We start from the raw sequence: 25,414 nt of genomic DNA on the forward strand, positions 1-25,414 counted from the left end.
GGACTTGAGAGCCCAGAAATGAGCCCATAATCTACAGTCAATTGATTTTCAACAAGACTGTCAAGGCCATTCAATGGAAAAAGAATGGTCTCTTCAACAAATGGTGCTGGGAGAACCGGATATTCACATGCAAAAGAATGAGTGGGGCCCTTACCTCACACCATATATAAAAATTAACTCAAAATAGATCAAAGCCCTAAATTATAAGAGCTAAAACTATAAAAACTTGTAGAAGAAAACACAGGCATAAATCTTCATGATCTTGGATTTGGCGATGGCTTCTTAGATTTGATACCACAAGCATGAGCGAAAAAAGAAAAGTAGATTAATTAGACTTGATCAAAATTTAAAATTTCTAGGGCCGGCCCCGTGGCTTAGCGGTTAAGTGTGCACGCTCCGCTACTGGTGGCCCGGGTTCGGATCCCAGGCGGGCACTGATGCGCCGCTTCTCCGGCCATGCTGAGGCCACCTCCCACATACAGCAACTAGAAGGATGTGCAACTATGACGTACAACTATCTACTGGGGCTTTGGGGAAAAAAAAAAGGAGGAGGATTGGCAGTAGATGTTAGCTCAGAGCTGGTCTTCCTCAGCAAAAAGAGAAGGATTAGCATGGATGTTAGCTCAGGGCTGATCTTCCTCACCAAAAAAATAAGTAAAAATAAATAAATTAATTAATTAAAAAAATAAAATAAAATTTCTGTGCATCAAAGGACACTATCAAGAAAGTGAAAACACAATCTACAGAATGGGAGAAAAAATTTGCAAATCATATATATGATAAGAATATAGTATCAGAATATATAAAAAGAGTTCTTACAATTCAACAATAAAAAGACAACCCAATTTGGGCTGGCCCGGTGGCATAGCGGTTAAGTGCGCGTGCTCCGCTGCGGCAGCCCGGGGTTCGGATCCCGGGCGCGCAATGACGCACCACTTGTCAAGCCATGCTGTGGCGGCATCCCATATAAAGTGGACGAAGATGGGCACGGATGTTAGCCCAGGGCCAGTCTTCCTCAGCAAAAAGAGGAGGATTGGCAGATGTCAGCTCAGGGCTGATCTTCCTCACAAAAAAGAGACAACCCAATTAAAAAGTAGGCAAAGGACTTGAATGGACATTTCTCCAAAGAAGGTATAAAAATGGTCAACAAGCACATGAAAAGATGTTCAATGTCATTTGTCACTAGGAAAACGCACATCAAAACCATAATGAAATACCACTTCACACCCACTAGGTTGGCTGTAACTTTTTTTAAATAAAGAAAAGAAAAATAACAAGTCTTAGCAAGAATGTGGAGAAACTGGAACCCTTATACATTGCTGGTGGGAATATAAAATGATACAGTCACTTTGGAAAACAGTCTGGCAGTTCTTCAAAAAGTTAAACAGATAATTACTATATGTCCCAACAAGTCCAATCCTAGAAATATGCCCAAAAGAATTGAAAATAGGTATTCAAACGAATACTTGTACACAAATGTTCATAGCAGCACCATTTACAACAGACAAAAAGTTGGAAATAACCTAAATGTCCATCAACAGATGAATGGATAAAGAAATTGTAATATATCCATACAATGGAATATTATTCAGCCATAAAAAGGAGTGAAGTACTGATACACACTATAACATGGATGAACCTCAAAAATATTATGCTAAGTGAAAGAAGTCAGTCACTGAGCTGGCCCAATGGCACAGTGGTTACGTTTGTGCGCTCTGCTACAGCAGCCTGGAGTTCACAGGTTCGGACCCCAGGTGAGGACTTACACACCACTCATCAAGCCATGCTGTGGTGATGTCCCATATAAAGTAGAGGAAGATGGGCACAGATGTTAGCATAGGGCCAATCTTCCTCAGCAAAACAGGGAAGATTGGCAATGGATGTTAGCTCAGCGCTGATCTTCCTCACAAAAAAAAAAAAAAGAAGTCAGTCACAAAAGGTCACATATTGTATGATTCCACTTATATGAAACATCCAGAATTGGTAAACCAACAGAGACAGAAAGCAGACTAGTTGCCAGCGTGTGGGGGAAGAGGGAATAGGAAATGACCGCTTACTGCACATGGAATTTCCTTTTGGGGTGATGAAAATGTCCTGGAACTCAACAGAGGTGATAGCTACACAACATTGTGAATGCACTGATGCCACAGAATTGTACAATTTAAAATGGTCAGTGGTTAATTTTTTGTTATGTAAATTTTGTTTCAATTTTTTTAAAAAGAACCGATGGTCCTTGATTCAAGGCTTGGTCTAGGAAAGAAAAAGATGAGCCAGAAACTAAAGGAGTGCTCAAAAAAATGACAAAGACATGTCAAAAGGACACAGGATCCATCCTGGGAGAGGACTGTTCCACAGCTAAGGACTTGCTTATTTTAACTGCGATTGTAAATATACTTTTGTTTTCAAGCTACATTAACAAAACATTTTTCAAAAATGCCCACTGTGAATGTCAAAGTATATTCTTAAGTATTTTATACCTAGGTGTAAACTTTCTTTAAGGAGTCTTGTTTTATACTTGCTAAAGTGCAAAATTATTTTCAGATAATGTTTAAACATTACATTTTGTATTTGAAATAAACATTAAAAAAAAAATAGGACACAGGAGCCAACTTGAAGGGGCTCCCACTGGCCCAATCTTGGACAATCTGAACATCAAAATAAACAGCGATTGTCAGGGCTGGCTTCCTGGGCATGCAACTAGTACGTCTCACAGGTCCCTGCACTCAGAATTTTAATGCTCTGCAGTCACCATCTTGAAATTCTTACTAATTTTATCTTTGAATTTGTGTCTTATAAGTAGAATCTGATGGCACAATGGAGCATGCTGGAGGCTTGAAGCCTCTGCTCACACATGGTCTGACTCCTGCCACTGCCCACTCCTCACCCCCTGGTCACCTGGGCCCTGCCTAGCCTTGCATTCAGCACCTTGCTCCAGGGCAGTGACTGGGTCACCCTGGCTGGGGGAAGCCCACATTCTGCTGTCGCCTTCCTCCCGGGCAGGAGCCTGGGCTTGGGTACGGGAGGGGTCAGGGCTGGGTGCATACTCCGACGGCACTGTGGGATGGGCAAGAAGGCAGGTGTCTCGACCCTAGTCTGCCAGTCTACTCTGAGTCTGTGTGCCACTCGGCAGAGGCCTCCTACCACCACCACCCAGGAATCAAGAATGCCCCAGCATGGAGTTTGCAATCCCTTGGGAATTGCCCATTCGCCATGGGTTGGAGCAGTGAGCCCACAAGAAGACTGACTTCCTCATCCCCACCCAGGGCCTTGCCTTTTCATTTTGCACTAGGCCCCACAAATCATGCAGCCAGCCCTGGTGATAGTAATGGATTGTTTACTCCAAGAATGAATCCATGGAATAAAATAGGAATCTGTGAATCATACTGACACATCATTTCGGCGGTATTCCTACCAAAAATGTATCTGTCTAATCATAAGGAAGCATTAAACAAACCCAAATTAAGGGACATTTTACAAAACAGATAAGTATTTAAAAATGTCAAGGTCGTGAAAGCCAATGACTGAGGAACCAGAATAAATGAAACCAAAGAGACGTAACAACTAAATTCAAACATGATCCTGATTAGTTCCCGGACCAGAAAAAGAATTTGTTTTTTGCTCTAAAGGAAAGTAATGAGACTTGGTAGAATTTAGATAAAATCTGAGATTAGATAATAATATTGTATCAATCTCAACTTCCTGATGTTGATCATTATACCATAATTATGAAAGAGAATATCCTTGTTTTTAGGAATTGCACAGAAATATTTAGGGGTGAAAGGGCATCATGTGCACAACTTATTCTCAAAGGGTTTAGAGAAACAATAATGTGTGTGTATATACATACATAAATACATATATATGGAGAGAGAGAGATTAAAGCAAACGTAGTAAAATGTTAGTATTTGTGGAATCTGGTATCTGAAAATTCTTTGTACTATTTTTGCACCTTTTCTTTAAGTCTAAAATTATTTCAAAATAAGTTAAAAAAAAAAAAAAAAAGCTTTGTACAAGTCTCTTCAGAAAATCCCATAGGATCAAGTCTAGCGGCCCACTTGAAAATCTATCATTGTCTTGGCTTTCCTTCTTTAACTCTTTTACTCCCCCTATCCTGCCCTCCTGACCTTGGGGATTGAAAGGATTTGTGATGAGACTGCAGAAACGACCACCTGATTATGTTACCTGGGAAGGCCCTGCTGATACTCCTTTCACTGAGACACTGGTGAGGACACACGCACTGATGATGCCACGAGCATCTCTAAAAAGCCTAACGGTGGTTGTCCTTTATGGGCTGAGACTGACGTAGAAGATGCTGCTCCAACAGGGCTCCCTACTATCAACTAGAAATAGAACAATTCCCAAATGGCAAGGCAAGATGGCAGGCCATAACTACTGTAATGGGAAGCAAGGCTGGAGTGCAGCCAGTGTCTTGACCCACAGGGATCTGTGGAGATGGCTAATAGATCACGGTGCTCTGAAGGGAAAGATAGATGGGGTATTTTTTTTTATTTTTGGGAGAGGAGAGGGGTTTCTTGACTTGTATATTTTTCTTAACAGGAAATCAAGAACTGAGGAACAGAAGGCTGTCAGTCTCCCCACAATGGAAATCATGGTCTCTCATCAGTTTCCTGATTTAAGTCATTTTATAGACTTAGAGCCAATGATTGAAGAAGCTGTATTTACCTAAGAAAAAACTTTTTAATGCCACAAGAATATACAATAAACATTCCTCTGCTCCTTTGAAGAAACCCAAGGCCATTAACCAGGATAAATGTGCATTGGGGAAAGAGGTCTACTCAGACTTCGATGACTGCTGGATACATGATCTGAGCTGACACTGGTACAGGAAGCTTAATGTCCCCATGGTCCTTCATTTAGGGTAGAGGCTCATGGAGGTGAAAGGATAAATGCAGTCTGGCCCAAATTTGTCTTACAGAGCCCACTCCATCGTTCCCCCACCCCCATCCCAAGTCCATGAGTGAGATAAATATATTAGTAACTGGCAGAGAGACCTCACATTGACCTTATAAGAAGAGCCCTGTCTGTCTGCTCAGGCTGCTATAACAGAATACCATCAAATGGATGTCTTAAATGACAGATATTCATTTCTCACAGTTCTAAAGACTGCCGTGTCTAAGACCAAGGAGCTGGCAGATTTGGTGTCTGATGAGAAGACCCTCTTCCTGGTTTGCAGGCAGCCACCTTCTCACATGGCAAACACAGAGATTATCTCTTTTATATCTTTTCTTATAAGGGCACTGATGCCATTCATAGACTCCACTCTTGTGACCTAATTATCTCCCAAAGGCCCCACCTCCAAATACCCTCACATTGGGGATTAGGGCTTCAACACATGAATTGGAGGCAGGGGACACATTCAGTCCATATCAAATCCTCATTGTAGAAAGGACCAACTGAAAGCCCCTGAATCTGCTTTTCTCAGCTAAGATAGTAAATTAGAGGCAATTCATGCAAAGAATTGTAGACATTAATGCCACCTTCAAAGATTTCAAGGATACAGGGGTAGGGCATCTCTACATCCCCATTCAATCCACCTCTCTGGACCCTGCAAAAACTAGAGGAAAAAGCTCTGGAGATGGATAGTGATGATGGTTACACAACAATGTGAATGTACTTAATGGCGCTGAATTGTACACTCATAAATGGTAAATTTTATGTTATGTATATTTTACCACACACAAAAAAAACCCTAAATGGATGTGGCAGAAAACAACAGACTACCTCAACTGCAGCTGCTATTCTGGATACAGTATCTTTTTTTTTTTTTTTGATACCTTTGAGATATAATTCTCACACAATAAAGTTCACCCTTTTAAAGTGTATGCTTCAGTGGTTTTTAATATATTCACAAAGTTGTCATTGATCACATTTTCATCACTCTAAAAAGAAACTCTATATCCATTGGCAGTCACTCCCTCTCCCTGCTTTCCATTAGTTCCCAGAAGCCACTAATCTACTTTGTCTCTGTGCTTTGCCTATTCTGGACATGTCATATAAATGAAATCACACAATATGTGGTCTCTTGTGCCCACTTCTTTACGTTTTCAAAGTTTATTCATGCTATAGCATGTATCTATTTCAATCCTTGTTACAGCTGAGTAATATTCCACCATGTGGACATACCACAACTTGTTTATCCATTCATCAGACGGTAGACATCTGGGTTATTTCCACCTTACGGCTATTATAACGATGCTATGAACATTCATGTACAAATATTTGTGTGGATATATGTTTTCACTTCTCTTGGATATATATATGCCTAGAAGTAGAATTGCTGGGCCATATGGTGACACTATGTTTAACTTTTTGAGCAACTGCCACACTGTTCCACAGCAGCTGCACTGTTGTACATTCCCACCAGCAGTGTATGAGGGTTTTAATTTCTCCATATCCTTGCCGACTACTCATTATTTTCTGTCTTTTTTACTGTAGTCATCCTCGTATATGTGAAGTGGTATCTTTGATTTGAATGGCTGCAGTATCTTTACTGGAAAAAAGAAAAATCAACTAACTCATCCTCTGGCACTTGGCATGTGACTCCCAACCAACGCATCCTTCTCAAAAAGAGGATCAAAAGCAGTTCAATTTGCCTTGATGTTAGGATTATCACTGGTTGGCTATAACAGGATTCTGTATTCCTGCCCATCGTCATGTGACTTGACTACACTCTGTGGGAAGAGTCTGTTTCTGCCCTTAACTTTGGGCTTGATCATGACATGCTCTAAACCAAAAGAAAATGAGAAGACATGACATTTGCCACAATTGAGCAGAAGCTTACACTTCCATGTTTCCTCTCAGTCTCTCTCTCAATCCTATACTCTGTCATAACCCAGATAGAGGCTGCTCCGTGAGGCTGGGTCCCACAATGAGAAGACACATAGAATAGAACCTCAGTCTACCTGTAGTCAAGCAAAGCCAAGCCTGTCACATAGTAGATATTTGGTTCATGAATTAAAATTTTTATATATATTTTTATGTGCAGAGAAGAAAAACAGTCTCAAAAGCTCACAATAAACTGTTAAAGGTGCTGATTAAACCAAGGTATACATCAATAATTTTCACTTTGTTCTTTTCTTTATTGTTTGAAATTTTTAATGAACGTGGACTACTTTTATAACTTTTTATTCACTTTTTTTTTAAGCTACCCATGCTGGTCTCCATTCAACATAGACAGCTTAGATTAAGCTATAATGAATTTACTTTTCAAGAAAAAAACTCAATAATAAAAATGAGTTGATTTAAATAAAGCACTTTATACATATGTGATTACACGTAAAGCTGTCATTGAAAATACAAGCTTAAGATTGTTAGGGTAAAAAGTAGTATGGGTTCTTAGCAATTGCAAAAAACCCTTTCACTATATGAGTAACAGCTTCATAACAAATTAACCCCTCCCTTACCACCATTATTAATGCAAATCTACTTAATGGGTTAAATAGATGTCATATTTGCCACCCTATATACACTATCTTCTCTAAAACCTCAATTTGATCTGAGCCACCCCAATTCTCCATTTACGCCTCCACAATGCCTGGGATAAGATAGAGCTGGGGCTGAAAGACTGCTAAAGTATATTAAATCAGACTAAGTGTAAGCTAATTGAGGGGCATTCTGTCTGAGGTGGTTCACTTAGTTCACTTCATCCACAAACACTACTGTAAACACTCTTCCCAGCTATTTTATAAATACAGTCTAGACTGTCACCCCATGACACTGTATATGCTGCATTCCCAGAAAAATAAACCTCGACCAGGAAACAAAATATTCCTGAAGACATTCGTTTTTGCTTAAAAAAAATTACCAATCTGTCCCGGCGAAAAGATATAAAATGGCAAATAAAAGTAAACATTAAAATTGAAGAGTGCTAGTTTTAAAAATCATTTAAAATCATCACCTATGATTTATTTATGTTTAAAATATATTTCCAAAGTTTTTACTAGATTATTTATAGTGAATGTATAATTTCAATGGAACTTTGAGCAATTACAGTTCAACTCCATGTAGTACTAACTTTTCTTCTCTTCTGATTCTTGTGCCAATTTCAACTTTTCTTTTAGTTCCTTCCGATCTCTGGAATACTGTTCAAATATTGGTTGATAAATATATATTCCTCCAGCAATTCCAAGGATGCTAGCAAAAAGCAGTTGTGGAAGAGTCAATCTCCCAAACATTTTTTCAACAAACTGCACAGTGCAAAGGTGGCTTTGAAAAATTACACCCCACATCCAGGAAATCTCTTCAGATCTGTGTACAGAGAAAATGGGAAACAAAGCAATAACTTAGCACAATATTCTCTTTTAAGATTTCACATCACTACTTTCCTCAGGAGTGAAAAGTATTTTTGTCATAATATGTAAATACCACTTATTAATTTAACTAAAATAGGAATATAAATATTTAGGGAGTATGCAAACTGAGGGTTAGGGGATGGTGTAAGACAAAGCTAAATCCTCTTCTATTACAGAATATTCTCAATGGTTGTAAATAGATAACTTAAAAAATGGCAAAAGTGGGGCCAGCCCAGTGGCACAAGCAGTTAAGTGGGCGCGCTCCGCTGTGGTGGCCCAGGGTTCGCCGGTTCGCATCCCGGGCGCGCAGTAATGCACCGCTTGGCAAGCCGTGCTGTAGCGGCGTCCCATATAAAGTGGAGGAAGATGGGCACGGATGTTAGCCCAGGGCCAGTCTTCCTCAGCAAAAATAGGAGGATTGGCAGATGTTAGCTCAGGGCCAGTCTTCCTCACAAAAAAAAAATGGCAAAAGTGGGGCAGGGGAAGGGCATACTCTTTATGCCTTTAAAAGCATACCATAAAACTAACTACTTAAAGAAACAGCCAAACAAAGCTGAAAGTGATTGCCAATCCGATCTGGAAGTAGAAGGAGAATTGTTACTTTTCATTATTAACCCTTCTGTACTATTTCATGCTTTTTGGCAATATGTATGACAAAAACAATTTTTTTAAACAGGCTAAAAGATTTTATGAGTTCCCTTTGATGCTTTTAGTAGGTACAAGCAGACATCAAATACAAATCATTTGTCATCCATTTTTGACAGAAATATAAGGGAGATGTGGCTGGTTTTACTTTCAACAACTGAGGAGTTAAGTAAGACTAGTGCTTCTTGGAAAGTTATACCACATGCCAACATCTTAGTCTCTGGAGAAACACTAGGTAGCTGTGTATGAAGGAGGAACGCACTGTGAAGGATCTACAGATTTTCTTTACTGCAACAACGCTTCATGGTCTCCTAGACCAGCCCTTGAGATCACAAAAGTCATTAGGAGCAGCAGTGGTACTAGAAACTACCTTGCCTCCAATATCGCTAAAATGTAATTTAATCTGGTAAAGAAAGGCTTATTTTCTCCTAGACTCGACGGTTAACTAGATAAATGACAACGTCACCACGCATGCTTTGGTTCAACGGGTGCTAAGCGTAAAAAAAAAAAAAAAGGAGCCATTTGCAAGTCAGCTCTTTGGAAAACAGACAAACCACGCGGAAATGGGAAGGTTCCCCTTCTGCCACTAGCTCGCTAAGTGACCCTCAGCAAGTTATTTAACCTTTTTGGGCCTCATTTTCCACATCGGTACAACAACTAAATCATCCCTACGCTGCCTAGTTCGTGCAACAAATAGTTACTGTGAGACCACGCAAACAGCGAAACGCTGCACAAACACTCACGTTTCTAACTGTCATTACCGTTACCACTACCACTCAAACACCTCCGACCGTTCAGCTCTCGCCCGCGTCGCTGCCCCCGCCTCCCGCTTGCCCCCGCAGAGGTGAGATCCGCTCCCTCCCGCAGAGCACGTGGACCCCGGGCGCAGAGACCACGAAGCCCGAGACGGGCAGCAATCCCGAGAGGGGTAGATGCCGAAGGATAAAAGCGCAGGCGAGCCCGCGTCAAGGCGTTACAGTGCCGGCCAACCGGCAGCTCTTGGGCGCAGAAAAGACCTTCGGTGGTTGGCACGACCAAGTTGCCCTTTCCCGGCTACCTTCGCGCCTGCGAGCGACGGCTGCTCGCAGAGGCCAAACTTAGTGAGCGGAAGAGTAACGCGCGCGATTTCAGCCTCTGTCTGCGGGAGAAGGTGATGGCCGGGGACCCTCAGGGGACCTCGAAGCAGATGCAGAATGGAGCGAGAGGGCAGCGACGGCAGACTCTTTTTCCGCGGTCTCCAGAACCGCTCCCACGAAAAGATGAAGCTGCGAAAGAGAAAGTCCTCTTTGTACCACAGCCCCCGGAAGAGCCCTGGGCGCCGCGGAGGTGAGTGCGGAGGTGGGGGAAGCGTGGCGGAAGCCGCGGGCTCTGAGGGAGGGCTCCATCTGCTGGGCAGGGCTGCCAAGAAATCGCAGTGCGCTCGAGACAGGATTCTCCATCCCTGCCGCTGGCCCACTCTGTATTCCGCATTACTTGATGCTGTCCTCCCCGCGGCCGTGAGAAGCCAGTAGGCATGATGTGGCCATCCCCATTTTAGAGAGGGGCACCCAAGCCCGGAGTTACCCAAGGTTTCGCAGCTACAGAGGGGCTGGCTCCTGGAGTGGGACCAGGTCTGACTCCTGCCGCATTTCTTCTTCCCACTGTCCCCTCTGCGTTCTCTTTGGTCCCGATGTGATGTTGACAGGAGAAAAATCACCCCAGCAAGTGGGATTTTGATCTGTCGGGGGGGTATTTAAGTAAAAATGGACTCCTCGTTCATTCAATAAATTTTTATTGCGCGCCTTTTATGTGCCAAGCACGGTGTAAGCGGTATAAAAAGAATGCCTGCTTCTCCTTCTGGAAACCTGAGAACAGGAAAGAGAAGAATCATTTTGCTAAATGAAAAGTGAGGAAGGGAGAGGCAGCTGGGCCCGAGCTCTCTCTCTTCCTTTGCCTAACCTACTCTTTGTTAGAAGTTGGATCCCATCAGGTCCAGAACAGTAACGACGGTAAATTACCATACTTGTCACAGATGTACAGTTGAACTTTTAGATATTAAAGATCAGTTGTTCAAGGGCCACTTCTGAGTACTGTTTCTTCTGCCTAAGCCCTCCGAGTAAAGGGGGAAAAAGAAAAGAAGAGCAAGGTTTTCTGGCAGGAGATATAGTTCAGTTGGGAGGTTTCTTTATGTGTTTTTGGAAGATGAAAGTTTAGATGGGGTAGGTACGTGGTATTGAATGTACCAATTGAGAAACGTTGAACATGTGTTCTTGGAGAATAAGGAAGGAGAGTGGCAGGAACCCAGAAATGATAGCAAAGACTCACAGTGGATCAGGGGCAGGTTGCAAACTCAAATACTCAGGAGGCCAGACAGGCAAGGCTAAATAAGTAAAGCACCCTGTATTTCAGTACCAGCCAGTTATTGCCAGTTGAGCTCTGTGTTGCCAGATCTTAGTTTTGAAATGCTGCAATGCAGATTTTAATATAAAATCTGATTTTTAAATGTTGGCAACTAAATTCAAATTTTAAAAAAACACACTGTATTCAGTCTACAGGCTGTCCATTTGTGGTTAAGAGCAGGGCTTTGGAGTCAGCAGACAGACCTGGTTTGGAATCCTTTTTGGTCACTTACAACCTTTCTGACTTTGGGCAAGGGAATTTAACTTCTGAGCCTCAGTTTCCTCATATGTAAAAATGGACTAATAATACCTACCCCTTAGCATTGTTTTTGAGAATTAAATGAGATAAGGCATGTAAAGGAATGAACTTAGTGCTTGGCAATATAGTGAGCATCAGTAAGGTCTATTTAAAAACATACAGACGACCATTTTTTATGCCACTGTTTGGCACGTATACAAAGAGTTGCTTCCTAAGTTAGTGATTTGTTAGCTGGTTTCTTTCATTAGATACACATATAGGATAACCTAATTAGCCTAAGGCCTTAGTTAACCCAATCTCTTTTTCGATATTTATCTTAATATTCTCTTTATACAATAAGTTGCAAGAAAGATTGGTTAAATGAAAGGAGTGGTAATCACCCAGTGATGAGGCTCTGGCCTTTGTATAACTTTTGGCCCAGCTCTGCTCTGAGAGTAGTGTGGAGGGGCCCGAGTTCACTCCTGTGCCTTAACAGAGGCGGAGCAAGGGGCCGCCCAGAACAGCAGATTTTAGTTCTGCAAGTGAAACTTGCCTAACTTTTGTGCCACAATTACCTGTTTTGTTTTGTTTTTCAGATCTTCTTGGTGAAAGCATTTATCTGGTCTTGTTTACCATAGCATTACGAATATGTAACTGCTTTTTAGTCCAGACAAGTTTCGTTCCAGATGAATATTGGCAGTCTCTTGAAGTTGCACATCACATGGTTTTCAAATATCCTTTGTAGTTTCTTTCTCAGACTAGGGTATTCATCTTAGGAATTGTGTCAGTTACTATTACATATTTTAAATCAATTTTCCATATTTTCTCCAAATAATTTTAACTTAGAGTACTTTATTATTTCATGCTAATACTTCTTCTATATCTTTCTTTGATGTTAACGTATTTGACTTAACCTTTAACTAGCATATATTCCCACAGTGCTCAGTACTGTGGAGGATATAGATGAGGTAAAAAACACATTCCTGCCTTGAAGAAGTTTAGGGTTTAGTTGGGCGATTTGCATTTTTAATTCAAATATCAGGTATAAAATGATGTGTTTTTAAGCTTCTTTGTCAAAAAATAGTTTTATACATGGAAATGAAAATAGGTTTTGTTTCAATGCTATTTAACATTAGTCCTTAATATTACTAATTATGGTTATTTGACCTGGGAATGGACAGAAAGATTGAGGGGTTACACTTACCCCTTAATCTTTGCAAGCATTTATAAGATTTTACATCTTCTGGGGAAAGATAGTGTTCAGTTGCTGGTAAGTTTAAATAAAAGTAATCAAAATGTTGTTAAAAGTAAGTTTATTCCATCGTTTCTTAAAGGCTAACATATATTAACTAAATGACATTATTGATATCATGAAGTTTGGTTTTAAAAGGCTACTGTTGCTAAACTCTGACCATATCTGGGAAGCCCATGGTTCTAAAGACATACTGTGATGTGTCACTCTTCAATATGTGCTGAAACACAAGACTAAGCATGAAAGTGTTCTGCTGTGAGCAATCCTGTAAAGAATGCAGATTTTCAGAATGACTACATTTTATATTAATTATTTGGACTTGAGAAGTATACTTCCTTCATGAAACAGTCACTTGAGAGCAGTGTTGTATCTTGTTTTTTTAACTTGTGAACAGAAGACCATGTTAGATGAGCTTATGAAAACTAAATACACATATATAAACCCAATCAGGATTTAGTGTTAAAATCAAAACTTAGAAAAAATTAACTTGACAAAAAATTTAATAACATGCACAATCACTGTGCTATGTAGTAATTAGGCATCAATAATTATGGTTGTAATTCCTAGATCATGAATTTCTGGGGTCAGTTGTCAGGAGAGGGTACAGAGGAAGAACTAATGGTGCAAAAGTTTCTGTAACTTCACTCTTAAGATCTTTTAAGCTATCATCAAATTGGACTTAGAAGTTTGGGCCTGGGCCGGCCCCATGGCTTAGCGGTTAAGTGCGCGCGCTCCGCTACTGGCGGCCCGGGTTCGGATCCCGGGCGCGCACCAACGCACCGCTTGTCTGGCCATGCTGTGGCCACGTCCCACATACAGCAACTAGAAGGATGTGCAACTATGACATACAACTATCTACTGGGGCTTTGGGGGGAAAAATAAGGAGGAGGATTGGCAATAGATGTTAGCTCAGAGCCGGTCTTCCTCAGCAAAAGGAGGAGGATTAGCATGGATGTTAGGTCAGTGATCTTCCTCACAAAAAAAAAAAAAAAGATGTTTGGGCCTTCCCCATTTTCTGTTAGGGAAGTGGCCCTGAAATGGCTCAGAATTCAAAAGGCAGTCCAAATTCTGGGGAGTTTTTTTGAAGTCTGGAAAGACATTGAGGTTCCAGAGTGGTTTTTTTAAGGCAGGATTGTACTCTTTCCTTTGCAATGATATTTGATTCCCTCACTGTTGAGAAACTGATGCTTCACTTGGGAAGATCATAGGGAAGGAGAATTTAGAGCAGCAGCAGAATTTCTCCCATTGACACAGGTAGAAGTTGGGAGCTGTGTACACTTTTCTCCTCTCAGGGCTACCTACTAGCTTCTAAATTATGCAGGATATCCATAATAAAACAGTACCTATCTCATAGGATTGTTAGGAAGACTGAATAAGCTGATATATATAAAGGATACCTAGCACACAGTACTGTAAATGTTTCATTTAAAAATACCTATTGTTAGCTAAGACTTGGAAACAACCTAAGTGCCCATCAGTGGATGAAGGGATAAAGAAGATGTGGTATATATACACAATGGAATACTACTCAGCCATAAAAAAGATGAAATCTTGCCATTTGCAACAACATGGATGGACCTTGAGAGTATTACACTAAGCAAAATAAGTCAGATGGAGAAAGTCAAATACTGTATGATTTCACTCATAAGTGGAAGATAACAACAACAAACAAACACATATATACAGAGATTAGATTGGTGGCCATCAGAGGAGAGGGGGGAGGGAGGACAAAAGGGTAATAGGGCACATGTGTACAGTGACAGATGGTAATTAGTCTTGGGGTGGTGAACATGATATAGTCAACACAGAAACTGAAATATAATGATGTACACCTGAATTATAAACCAGTGTTATCTCAATTAAAAAATCAATATACACAAATCGTATTGCTGTATACCAGCAACCAGCAGTTAATGCAATTGTATACACACATACCATTTAAAATAGCATAAAACTATAAATTACCTAGGAATAAATGAAATAGATTTTTTATAAACTTTTAAGGAAAAATAAATAAATAAAATACCTGTTGTTATGCTAATGAAAATAACTAAATGTGCTTCTAAAATAGAGCCTTAACACAATGAAATGATTCGCTGGCTATTTACAGAGAGAGAGAATGAGAATAGTAAAAACTACCTTGGGTAGTTCCATGAAAAATTACATAATTTTTGTAGAAAAACAGGTATTTTTGCAGAATAATAATACATTATGTCTATTTTTTTACTAAGAATGGCTGTGGATCAGCTTGTTGATTTCTTATGATAATTCAGTGTGAACCAATAGACGTTTTTAAAATCTTTTTTTTTTTTTTATTGATATTTTAATGGTTTCTAACATTGTGAAATTTTGGGTTGTACATTTTTGTTTGTCCATCACCCCATATATGACTCCCTTCACCCCTTGTGCCCACCCCCCACCCCCACTTCCCGGGTAACCACAGTCCAGTTTTCTCTGTCCATGTGTTGGTTTATATTCCACATATGAGTGAGATCATACAGTGTTTGTCTTTCTCTTTCTGGCTTATTTCACTTAACATAATACGCTCCAGGCCCATCCATGTTGTTGCAAATGGGACGATTTTGTCTTTTTTTATGGCTGAGTAGTATTCCATTGTATATATATACCACATTTTCTTAATCCAGTCGTCAGTTGAGGGACACTTAGGTTGCTTCCACTTCTTGGCTATGGTGAATAATGCTGCAATGAACATAGGGGTGCATAAGCCTCTTTGGATTGTTGATTTCAGGTGTGTTGGATAGATTCCCAGTAGTGGGATGGCTGGATCATAGGGCATCTCTATTTTTAATTCTTTGAGGAATCTCCATACCGTTTTCCATAGAGGCTGCACCAATTTGCATTCCCACCAGCTGTGTATGAGGGTTCCTGTTTCTCCACATCCTCTCCAACATTTGTTGTTTTTTGTCTTGGTGATTATAGCCATTCTAACGGGCGTGAGGTGGTATCTTAGTGTTGTTTTGATTTGCATTTCCCTGATGATTAGTGATGTTGAGCATCTTTTCATGTGCCTATTGGCCATCTGTATATCTTCCTTGGAGAAGTGTCTGTTCATTTCCTCTGCCCATTTTTTGATCGGGTTGTTTGTTTTTTTGTTGTTCAATTGTGTGAGTTCTTTATATATTATGGAGATCAACCCCTTGTCAGATGTATGTTTTGCAAATATTCTCTCCCAGCTGGTTGGTTGTTTGTTCATCTTGATTCTGGTTTCATTTGTCTTATAAAAGCTCTTTAGTCTGATAAAGTCCCACTTGTTTATTTTTTCTTTAGTTTCCCTAGTCTGGGTAGGCATGTCATCCAAAAAGATTCCTTTAAACCCAATGTCAAATAGTGTGTTGCCTATATTTTCTTCTATGAGTTTTATAGTTTCAGGTCTCACCTTCAGGTCTTTGATCCATTTTGAGTTAATTTTTGTGAATGGCGATAGCACATGGTCCACTTTCATTCTTTTGCATGTGGATGTCCAGTTTTCCCAACACCATTTATTGAAGAGACTTTCCTTTCTCCATTGCATGTCCTTAGCACCTTTGTCGAAAATTAGCTGTCCATATATGTGTGGTTTTATTTCTGGGCTTTCAATTCTGTTCCATTGATCTGTGTGTCTGTTTTTGTACCAGTACCATGCTGTTTTGATTACTATTGCTTTGTAGTATGTTTTGAAGTCAGGAATTGTGATGCCTCCAGCTTTGTTCTTTTTCTTTAGGATTTCTTTAGCTATTCGGGGTCTTTTGTTGCCCCATATAAATTTTAGTATTCTTTTTTCTATTTCTGTGAAGAATGTCATTGGGATTCTGATTGGGATTGCATTGAATCTGTAGATTGCTTTAGGTAATATAGACATTTTAACTATGTTTATTCTTCCAATCCACGTGCATGGGATATCTTTCCATTTCTTTATGTCATCGTAGATTTCCCTCAATAATGTCTTGTAGTTCTCATTGTATAGGTCCTTCACCTCCTTGGTAAGATTTATTCCTAGGTATTTTATTCTTTTTGATGCAATTGTAAATGGTATTATCTTTTTGAGCTCTCTTTCTGTTAGTTCATTATTAGCATATAGAAATGCAACTGATTTTTGTAGATTGATTTTGTACCCTGCAACTTTGCTGTAGTTGTTGATTGTTTCTAACAGTTTTCCAACAGATTCTTTAGGGTTTTCTATATATACAATCATGTCATCTGCAAATAGTGAGAGTTTCACTTCTTCGTTACCTATTTGGATTCCTTTTATTCCTTTTTCTTGCCTAATTGCTCTGGCCAAAACCTCCAGTACTATGTTGAACAGGAGTGGTGAGAGTGGGCAGCCCTGCCTCGTTCCTGTTCTCAGAGGAATGGCTTTCAGTCTTTCCCCGTTGAGTATGATGTTAGCTGTGGGTTTGTCATATATGGCCTTTATTATGTTGAGGTACTTTCCTTCTATTCCCATTTTATTGAGAGTTTTTATCATAAATGGATGTTGTATCTTGTCAAATGCCTTCTCTGCGTCTATTGAGACGATCATGTGGTTTTTATTCTTTGTTTTGTTGACGTGATGTATCACGTTGATTGATTTGCGGATGTTGAACCATCCCTGCGTCTCTGGTATAAATCCCACTTGATCATGGTGTATGATCTTTTTAATATATTGTTGTATTCGGTTTGCCAATATTTTGTTGAGGATTTTTGCATCAATGTTCATCAGCGATATTGGCCTGTAATTTTCTTTCTTTGTATTGTCTTTGTCTGGTTTTGGTATCAGGGTGATGTTGGCCTCATAGAATGATTCAGGAAGTGTTCCATCTTCCTCTATTTTTTGGAATAGTTTGAGGAGGATGGGTATCAAATCTTCTTTGAATGTTTGGTAAAATTCACTGGAGAAGCCATCTGGTCCTGGACTTTTATTTTTTGGGAGGTTTTTGATTACTATTTCAATCTCTTTACTTGTGATTGGTCTATTCAGATTCTCCATTTCTTCTTGGTTCAATTTTGGGAGGTTGTATAAGTCTAAGAATTTATCCATTTCTTCTAGATTGTCCAATTTGTTGGCATATAATTTCTCATAGTATTCTCTTATAATCCTCTGTATTTCCATGGTATCCGTTGTAATTTCTCCTCTTTCATTTCTAATTTTATTTACTTGAGCCTTTTCTCTTTTTTTCTTAGTTAGCCTGGCTAAGGGTTTGTCTATTTTGTTTATCTTCTCGAAGAACCAACTCTTTGTTTCATTAATCCTTTCTACTGTTTTTTTGGTCTCAATATCATTTATTTCTGCTCTGATTTTTATTATTTCTCTCCTTCTGCTGGCTTTGGGCTTTGTTTGTTCTTCTTTTTCTAGTTCTGTTAGGTGTAATTTAAGGTTGCCTATTAGGGCTTTTTCTTGTTTGTTAAGGTGGGCTTGTATCGCTATGAGTTTCCCTCTCAGGACCGCTTTTGCTGCGTCCCATATGGTTTGATATGGCATGTTATCATTTTCGTTTGTTTCCAGATAGTTTTTGATTTCTCCTTTAATTTCATCAATGATCCATTGGTTGTTCAGTAGCATGTTGTTTAATCTCCACATTTTTGTCACTTTCCCAGTTTTTTTTTCCTGGTTCATTTCCAGTTTCATAGCCTTATGGTCTGAAAAGATGCTTGTTATGATTTCAATCTTCTTAAATTTATTGAGGCTTGCTTTGTTTCCCAACATATGGTCTATCCTAGAGAATGTTCCATGCGCGCTTGAGAAGAATGTGTAGCCAGCTGTTTTTGGGTGGAGTGCTCTGTATATGTCTACTAGGTCCATCTCGTCCAGTTTTTCATTTAAGTCTAATATTTCTTTATTAACTTTTTGTCTGGATGATCTATCCATTGCTGTAAGTGGGGTGTTAAGATCCCCTACTATTATTGTGTTGTTGTTGATTTCTCCTTTTAGGTTTGTTAATAGTTGTTTTATGTACATTGGTGCTCCTATGTTGGGTGCATATATATTTATAAGTGATATGTCTTCTTGATGGAGTGTCCCTTTTATCATTATATATTTCCCTTCTTTGTCTTTCTTAACCTGTTTTATCTTGAAGTCTACTTTGTCTGATATGAGTATGGCAACACCTGCTTTCTTTTGTTTGCCATTAGCTTGGAGTATTGTCTTCCATCCTTTCACTCTGAGCCTGTGCTTGTCTTTAGTGCTAAGATGTGTTTCCTGAAGGCAGCATATTGTTGGGTCTTGCTTTTTAATCCATCCTGCCACTCTGTATCTTTTGATTGGAGAGTTCAATCCATTTACATTTAGGGTAATTATTGAAATATGAGGGTTGAGTGTTGCTGTTTTGTCACTTATTTTCTGGTTCTTTTGCATTTCCTTTGTTTCTTGTCCCATTTGTTTTGGACTGCCAATTCAGTTTGGTTGTTCTGTCTTATGATTCTTCTAGTTTTCTCTTTGTTTATCATATGTGGTTTTAATTTGCCTTAACACAATGAAATGATTCGCTGGCTATTTACAGAGAGAGAGAATGAGAATAGTAAAAACTACCTTGGGTAGTTCCATGAAAAATTACATAATTTTTGTAGAAAAACAGGTATTTTTGCAGAATAATAATACATTATGTCTATTTTTTTACTAAGAATGGCTGTGGATCAGCTTGTTGATTTCTTATGATAATTCAGTGTGAACCAATAGACGTTTTTAAAATCTTTTTTTTTTTTTATTATGAAGATTTGGATTCCTCGACTTGTCCAAGCACTTATGTCTGCCGTAGCAGACATGAGGCTTTACTCATTAATGAAGCAACTAGAAAGTCATCAAGTGGCAAGATGGGTGGTAAGTCGTAAACACTTTGGAAACTATATGCCAGCTGCTTCATTCCTGTGGGCATAAGCACATGGAACAATATCTATTCCCAGAACAGTTTCAGAAAATAATTCATACAGCTTTATAGGTACTTCCATAACTAAGAACAGCAAAATGCAAGTGGTGCATGCCTTCTCTCTCCTGATTGAGGCCTGGGCACTAGAAGCCACTGATACCCTCAAACCCTGTGAGAAGCTGAACCCTAGAGACAGCGTTTGGAAGCCGTTCACTCCTCAAAACTGTCAGAGTCCCTGCCTCACTTTCCATAAAATTCAGTAGGAATAGTTCTAAATTATTGCCTACCTCACAAATCCCCTCAGCTATTTACACCCCTTGTTCACTATTCCTCTAGCTACCTGAGACTCAACCTGAGAAATATCTTTTCCCTGAAGCACTCTTTCACCTCTGGCTAGAATGTTTGAAGGAGCTGGACTCTGTCAGGGAGAGAATGTGGTGTAGAAGACTGTCTTTTGTCATTTGGCTTATTTCACAGTGGGGATATAGATTCCTGATCTCCCATGCAAATCTTGAATGGATTTTCCCGTTTAAGCCAAATCCTGAAGAAATTGGATTCTGTAGTACTATTGTTACTTCACTTGGGCTCTTTCCTAAATTAAATAAGCTTATATGAGCCAGCCTAAAATATTATTACCTTTTTTATATTGTTTCTATTGGAAAATATGTTCCAAATTCCACATAACCAATTTACCAGCACATTTCTGGAATATAACTTATTAATATTTATTAATAAATATTAACAATATATTAATTATTAACAGGACATATTTCTACAGGTAGTGTGTTGATTTGCATTAAAGAGACAGATTGGTTTATCGATTGAGTTCTTGCTAATTGATTCAAGGATAAAGTCCTTCTCCTTATTTTGTGCTTATAAATACTGCTGATGGCTCAAACTAAAATGGCAAAGACATTATGCCTTTGAAATCCTTCTTCCAAAGTAGCAGCACTAGGTTTTTCTAGTTTAGGAAAAACCTTTAACTCCACAAAAACTGGGAACATTTTTTTTTTTTTTTTTTTTTTTTTTTTTTTGTGAGGCGATCAGCCCTGAGCTAACATCCGCCAATCCTCCCCCTTTTTTTGCTGAGGAAGACGGCCCTGGGCTAACATCGGTGCCCATCTTCCTCCACTTTATATGGGACGCCGCCACAGCATGGCTTACCAAGCAGTACTTCGGTGCGCGCCCGGGATCCGAACCAGCGAACCCCGGGCCGCCGCAGCGGAGCGCGCGCACTTAACCGCTTGCGCCACCGGGCCGGCCCCTGGGAACATTTTTTAAAGACTGTATTTGAAGAGATAAGAAGCTAGTACATGTTTAACACCCTTGCATCAACTAACAAGTTTCTTTTAAGACATTTGTTTTATAGACTTAATGATGCTTCTTTTCCATGTTCTTCCAAAAACTGGTTTACAGTCACTTAACAAGGCGGATACATTCTGAGAAATGCGTTAGGCGATTTTGTCGTTATGTGAACGTCATAGAGTGTACTTACACAAACCTAGATGGTATATAGGCTACTACACACCTAGGCCATATGGTACTAATCTTCTGGGACCATCTTCCTATATGCGGTCTGTCATTAACCAAAACATCGCGACTGTATTAGTCAATTTCCACGTTAAAACTTAATGATGTCTCCTGATAGTCACATTTTTTTCTCTCCTGTGTTGTCTTAGTTTTTCATTAAGAAATAGGGCAACATTCCAAACCAAGTTGAATAAAAAACAGTTAAACTACTTGTTGGTACTATAAGACAATTTGAGGAATACTGATTGGGAGAATCTAGTTATGAATTTCAATCCTTTATAAACTCTACCATCAAAGAATCTGTGTTTTATGTTTTTTATTAGTGGGAAGTGAGATTTAAATCAAATGCAATGCCATAAAAATGTACCTGAAAGTATGAACTTCTTAAATTTAACAAATATAGATCTGATGTTATCATAGACCTGTGTTTGATATAACTTCTTAAAAACAATGTTTGAGCATGCCTACTTTTAACATCATTTACCTTTTGATATGATTTTTGCAGTATTTAGACTTGTCTTCTATTTTCCATAGAAGAAGATAATACTAAGCTTTTCCATTTCCATATATGTTTGCTCATGATTTGTTCTTAGTTTTTTTGCCAGTTATGCTCTTGGTTCACGTGGTATTGCTGTACCAGAACTCTTACAAACACCATGGAAACTGTTCTCACTATAATTGCTCTTTTCTACTATCCTTTGGAAGGGTCAAAGTCTATGAACAGGTGAGATATATTACTGTTAATAATTATGTACAAAACTCTAAAGCCCTCCTTTGAAAACTCTTAAATATCAACGTATTGTAATGTTCAGTAGACCCCCTAATGTTCATAAAGGTTATTAAAACCACAGATTTTCAGTTGATATATTTGTTGTATCAGGAAACAGATATACTCCAACTGGGTAATTAAGGAGAGTTTAATAAAAGGACCGTTTACAAAGGTGTAGACAATATCTAGCAAAGCCAATAAGGGGATACCATAGTACCCCAGGGCTACTCACAGCAACAAGTTTCTGTTACCCCTTGGCCACAAGAAGCAAGGAGAAGAAACTGTTACTGGAATCCATACAGAGCTGTAACTGTAAGAGAGAGCCCCAACAGGGGATGGGCACAACCAGCCTTTAGCTATAGCAGGGGAAGGGGCATAAAATACCCGGATTGAACTCTCCTGTTCTCCAGTTAGTCAAAGCCAAGCAGAAGCCAGAAAGCAAAATAGCCCATTGATATAGTCCATACAGGGCAGCCTCCCTGCACACAGAGCAGGTAAAGAGTAGAGGAGAATGGATCAGGAAGGACAAACAGAAAATATATGGACCTGATTTGGGCTTATATAAACTGGAGAAGCAAATACCAAGCAAAGGAAACAACATGAGCAAAGGCACAGAGCTGTAGAAGGGCTTCATTGTATTCTGGGCAGGTTGTCTAGAGAGCTTGTGTGTGGTGTGATGCATGGGAGAAGAGAAGAATAAGGGATAAGGCTGGAATGGGACTTGGGCCTTCTCCAGAATTTGGACTTTATTCTATAGGGAGTAGGGAACCATTGGAGGCGTTTGAGAAGCATGACATAATTAAATATGATTTAGAAAGAATTCTCTTGTAGTAGCAGTATTTAGGACATACTGAAAGAGAGAAAACCAGAAAATTTGGGAGTCTAGTGAAGAAGCTAGTATCCATTCTTCCTATATAAAACAATTGTTAGGAGGATCAAATCAAATAAGATCATTTCTGCATTAGACTCTTGACCGCAAGAATAAGCATTCACTTAAGTTACCTATTGATGAGGACTTTATAAAAAATGAAAATAAGGAAAATACGTATCTTAGCCTTATGGCCAGGCCTGGAAGAAACTGTAGAATATCTCAGCCATACAAACGAATTGGAAGGCTACACAGAATCCCAGGCAGTTTTGAGGCACGAGCTGTTTTGTTGCGCCTTTACAGTCCAGTCTGTGAATCCCTGTTGTAGTGGTCCATCATTTTGAGGCTTAGCTAGTCTCTGTTCACTTCTATTCCTGCTACCGATTGCCCAACTTCCTCTGTATCTCATACTCAATTTGAGAGAATCTGATTAGGTCTGTTAAATGTCATTGTCCCTATTTGGACATAGCTTTAACACTGGCCAGCCTTAGATTGGGTGCCTGGGCTCAGATGCCCTCCCCTGATTCAGGCAGGAAGGGAGGATCACGGGGACAAAGGATTGCTATATAAGCATTCTTTCCTGGATAAGCATGACAAGTACAGGTCCTGCCCTGACAATAAATAACACTTTGCAAACTCCTTTAAAAATGCAAATATTATAAATGAAAGATTTCTTTAAGGATAGTATGAGAACATCTAAGCACTGATTTCTGTAAAATGAGAATAAGAAAACAGCTGTCATAAGAATTAAATGAGAATCTATGGAAAGTGTATAGCACAGGGCCTATTACAAAGTAAGTGCTCAGTAAGTATTGATGATGACAGTGATGTTGTTGTTAAGTAAAGGAATATTTCTGGGCAATACAAAAAGAAGATGACAACAACTATGAAAAGATTCCAGACAAGTGACACAACTACAAAAAGATTCCAGACAAGTGACAGGACTTGATGTAAAATGATGGAAGTGGGAAGGGGAAGGAAACAGTGGATGTGTGGGATGAGATGTGCTATTTAAGAGGTCTCCAAAATTTTTAAGACCGAGAAACTGAGTGATACTATTAACTTAAATACTAGACACTGAGCAGGTTTGAGGAAAAGAGACACTTTGATTCTGAGTGCCAGTAAGAGATCTATGGAGAAATATTCAGAAAGAAGTAAGAAATCCAAGTCTGAAAATTTGGAGTAAGGTTAGGACTAGAAATATACATTTGGGCGTCCTCTACGTATTTCACTATAGCATAAGTTGCATTTAGGCTGTCTGCAAGTCAGACCAAGCCACAAATATGTTTTACTTCACCTGCACAGTGTTTTTTTAAAAAGTAAACTACTTGGCAAGGTTTTTAAATTGGGAGATCTTACATAAAATCTGGATTTCTGGTTTCTCTTGAAAGAATGGTCAGCTAGCAACATTTTGGACCAGGATTCCTTCATGACAATATCAGAGCCCCCACATGGCCTACATAACTCATTTTTATTACTTATTTGGTCTCTGTAAGACTTTGAATTTGAAATCCCTGCTATTACATCCTCACCAACATTAGGAATTTCTTTATAGTTACTTATTAGTTAATAGGTATATAATGGTACCATAAAGTTGTTTTATTTTGCTTGCTTTCAGTTTTTAGCAGGGTTAGGTATATTTCCATGTGATACTTTACTGTCTATAGTCCTCATGATTAAATTATCAGATAATCTCCTTCAGCCATTTATTGAGAGAAGTCCTAATAGTAAAAATTCGCATTTCTATCCATGATCATATAGGTTTGTATAGTAGGCTTTTTATCATTTGTACATATACATCTTTCACTTGGATAAAATTAGCAGCTTACTTTCGAAAGAAAATTATATGTACCCAGAAGCCCATCATTGCCTAAATAATCCTGTTTCTTTAAACGTGCTTGGCTTTTGTTCTTAGAGAATGGTTTTGTGTGGCTTTCTTTTATCTCCTTAGGAGAGACTTGATCATTTTTTCATCAGGAAAGCAATTGGCAGAGTTGTAATGTTAAAAGTGTACCTTTCAGCAAACAAGACCAACATGAAGACATAGAATAACTATTTGAAAATACTAGAATTAGGATATTAAGAACTGGAGAAGACCTTAGATATTACCTCTTTTTATGGATGAAAAAAATTAAGAGCCAGAAGGTATGAGTAACTTGCCCAAGTTCACATGGTTATTTATACCAAAAGGAAAATGCTCTCTTTTTTAAAAAATGTTATATCACAGTGTACATAGTGGATAACTTCTAAACTCATTTCCTAGTTGTCTTAACAACACATTTTCCTTGCTTATAGTGTCAAGTACTCATCCCTGGTGGCACTTGCCTTCATAATTCGTCCCACAGCTGTCATTCCATGGATACCTTTGCTCTTCAGACATTTCTGGCAAGAACAGAGAAAGCTTGATCTTATTCTATATCAGTTTTTACCTGTAGGGTAAGTATGACTACAATGCATTAATTTTAATAACCTATAAATTACAGATTCTGAACAAGATTTTATATCCTTTAGTCAATTATACCTTCTAATGTCAGTGAGAATTGTCAGACCAAGGAAACAGAATATTTCCAAATTTATATATAT

The 25,414-nt window shown here is 39.0% G+C and overlaps 2 protein-coding genes across 4 annotated transcripts in view; one reads left to right on the forward strand and one right to left on the reverse strand.

Moving 5' to 3' along the window:
- Window positions 1-7,257: 7,257 nt before the first annotated feature.
- Window positions 7,258-10,096, reverse strand: PIGBOS1 (PIGB opposite strand 1). Of its 3 annotated transcripts, none has more exons than XM_058541629.1 (2): window positions 10,015-10,096; window positions 7,258-8,268 (listed from the first exon to the last, which is right to left on the reverse strand). In XM_058541629.1, exon 2 carries the CDS (start codon window positions 8,247-8,249, stop codon window positions 8,031-8,033), a length of 219 nt encoding a protein of 72 aa, XP_058397612.1. In that variant the 5' UTR covers window positions 8,250-8,268; window positions 10,015-10,096; the 3' UTR covers window positions 7,258-8,030. The 3 variants fall into 3 exon arrangements, with proteins under 3 accessions (XP_058397612.1, XP_058397614.1, XP_058397611.1); XM_058541631.1 differs by lacking the exon at window positions 10,015-10,096 and adding an exon at window positions 9,719-9,957; XM_058541628.1 differs by lacking the exon at window positions 10,015-10,096 and adding an exon at window positions 9,701-9,956.
- The window catches only part of PIGB (phosphatidylinositol glycan anchor biosynthesis class B), a 29,151-nt gene continuing 13,805 nt past the window's right edge, over window positions 10,069-25,414 (forward strand). Inside the window, exons 1-6 of the mRNA XM_058541632.1 lie at window positions 10,069-10,283; window positions 12,170-12,302; window positions 12,723-12,843; window positions 19,514-19,618; window positions 21,788-21,918; window positions 25,127-25,267. Of these exons, the coding sequence (XP_058397615.1) occupies window positions 10,151-10,283; window positions 12,170-12,302; window positions 12,723-12,843; window positions 19,514-19,618; window positions 21,788-21,918; window positions 25,127-25,267 (764 nt within the window). The 5' untranslated portion in view covers window positions 10,069-10,150. The remainder of the gene's footprint in view (window positions 10,284-12,169; window positions 12,303-12,722; window positions 12,844-19,513; window positions 19,619-21,787; window positions 21,919-25,126; window positions 25,268-25,414) is intronic.

Source organism: Diceros bicornis, chromosome 5, assembly GCF_020826845.1.
Source record: "Diceros bicornis minor isolate mBicDic1 chromosome 5, mDicBic1.mat.cur, whole genome shotgun sequence".
In the NCBI taxonomy this organism is placed as follows: domain Eukaryota; kingdom Metazoa; phylum Chordata; class Mammalia; order Perissodactyla; family Rhinocerotidae; genus Diceros; species Diceros bicornis.

Excerpts from the sequence above, each read along its gene's own strand:
- PIGBOS1 (XM_058541629.1), bottom strand. The coding sequence starts at position 8,249 with ATGTGGGGTGTAATTTTTCAAAGCCACCTTTGCACTGTGCAGTTTGTT.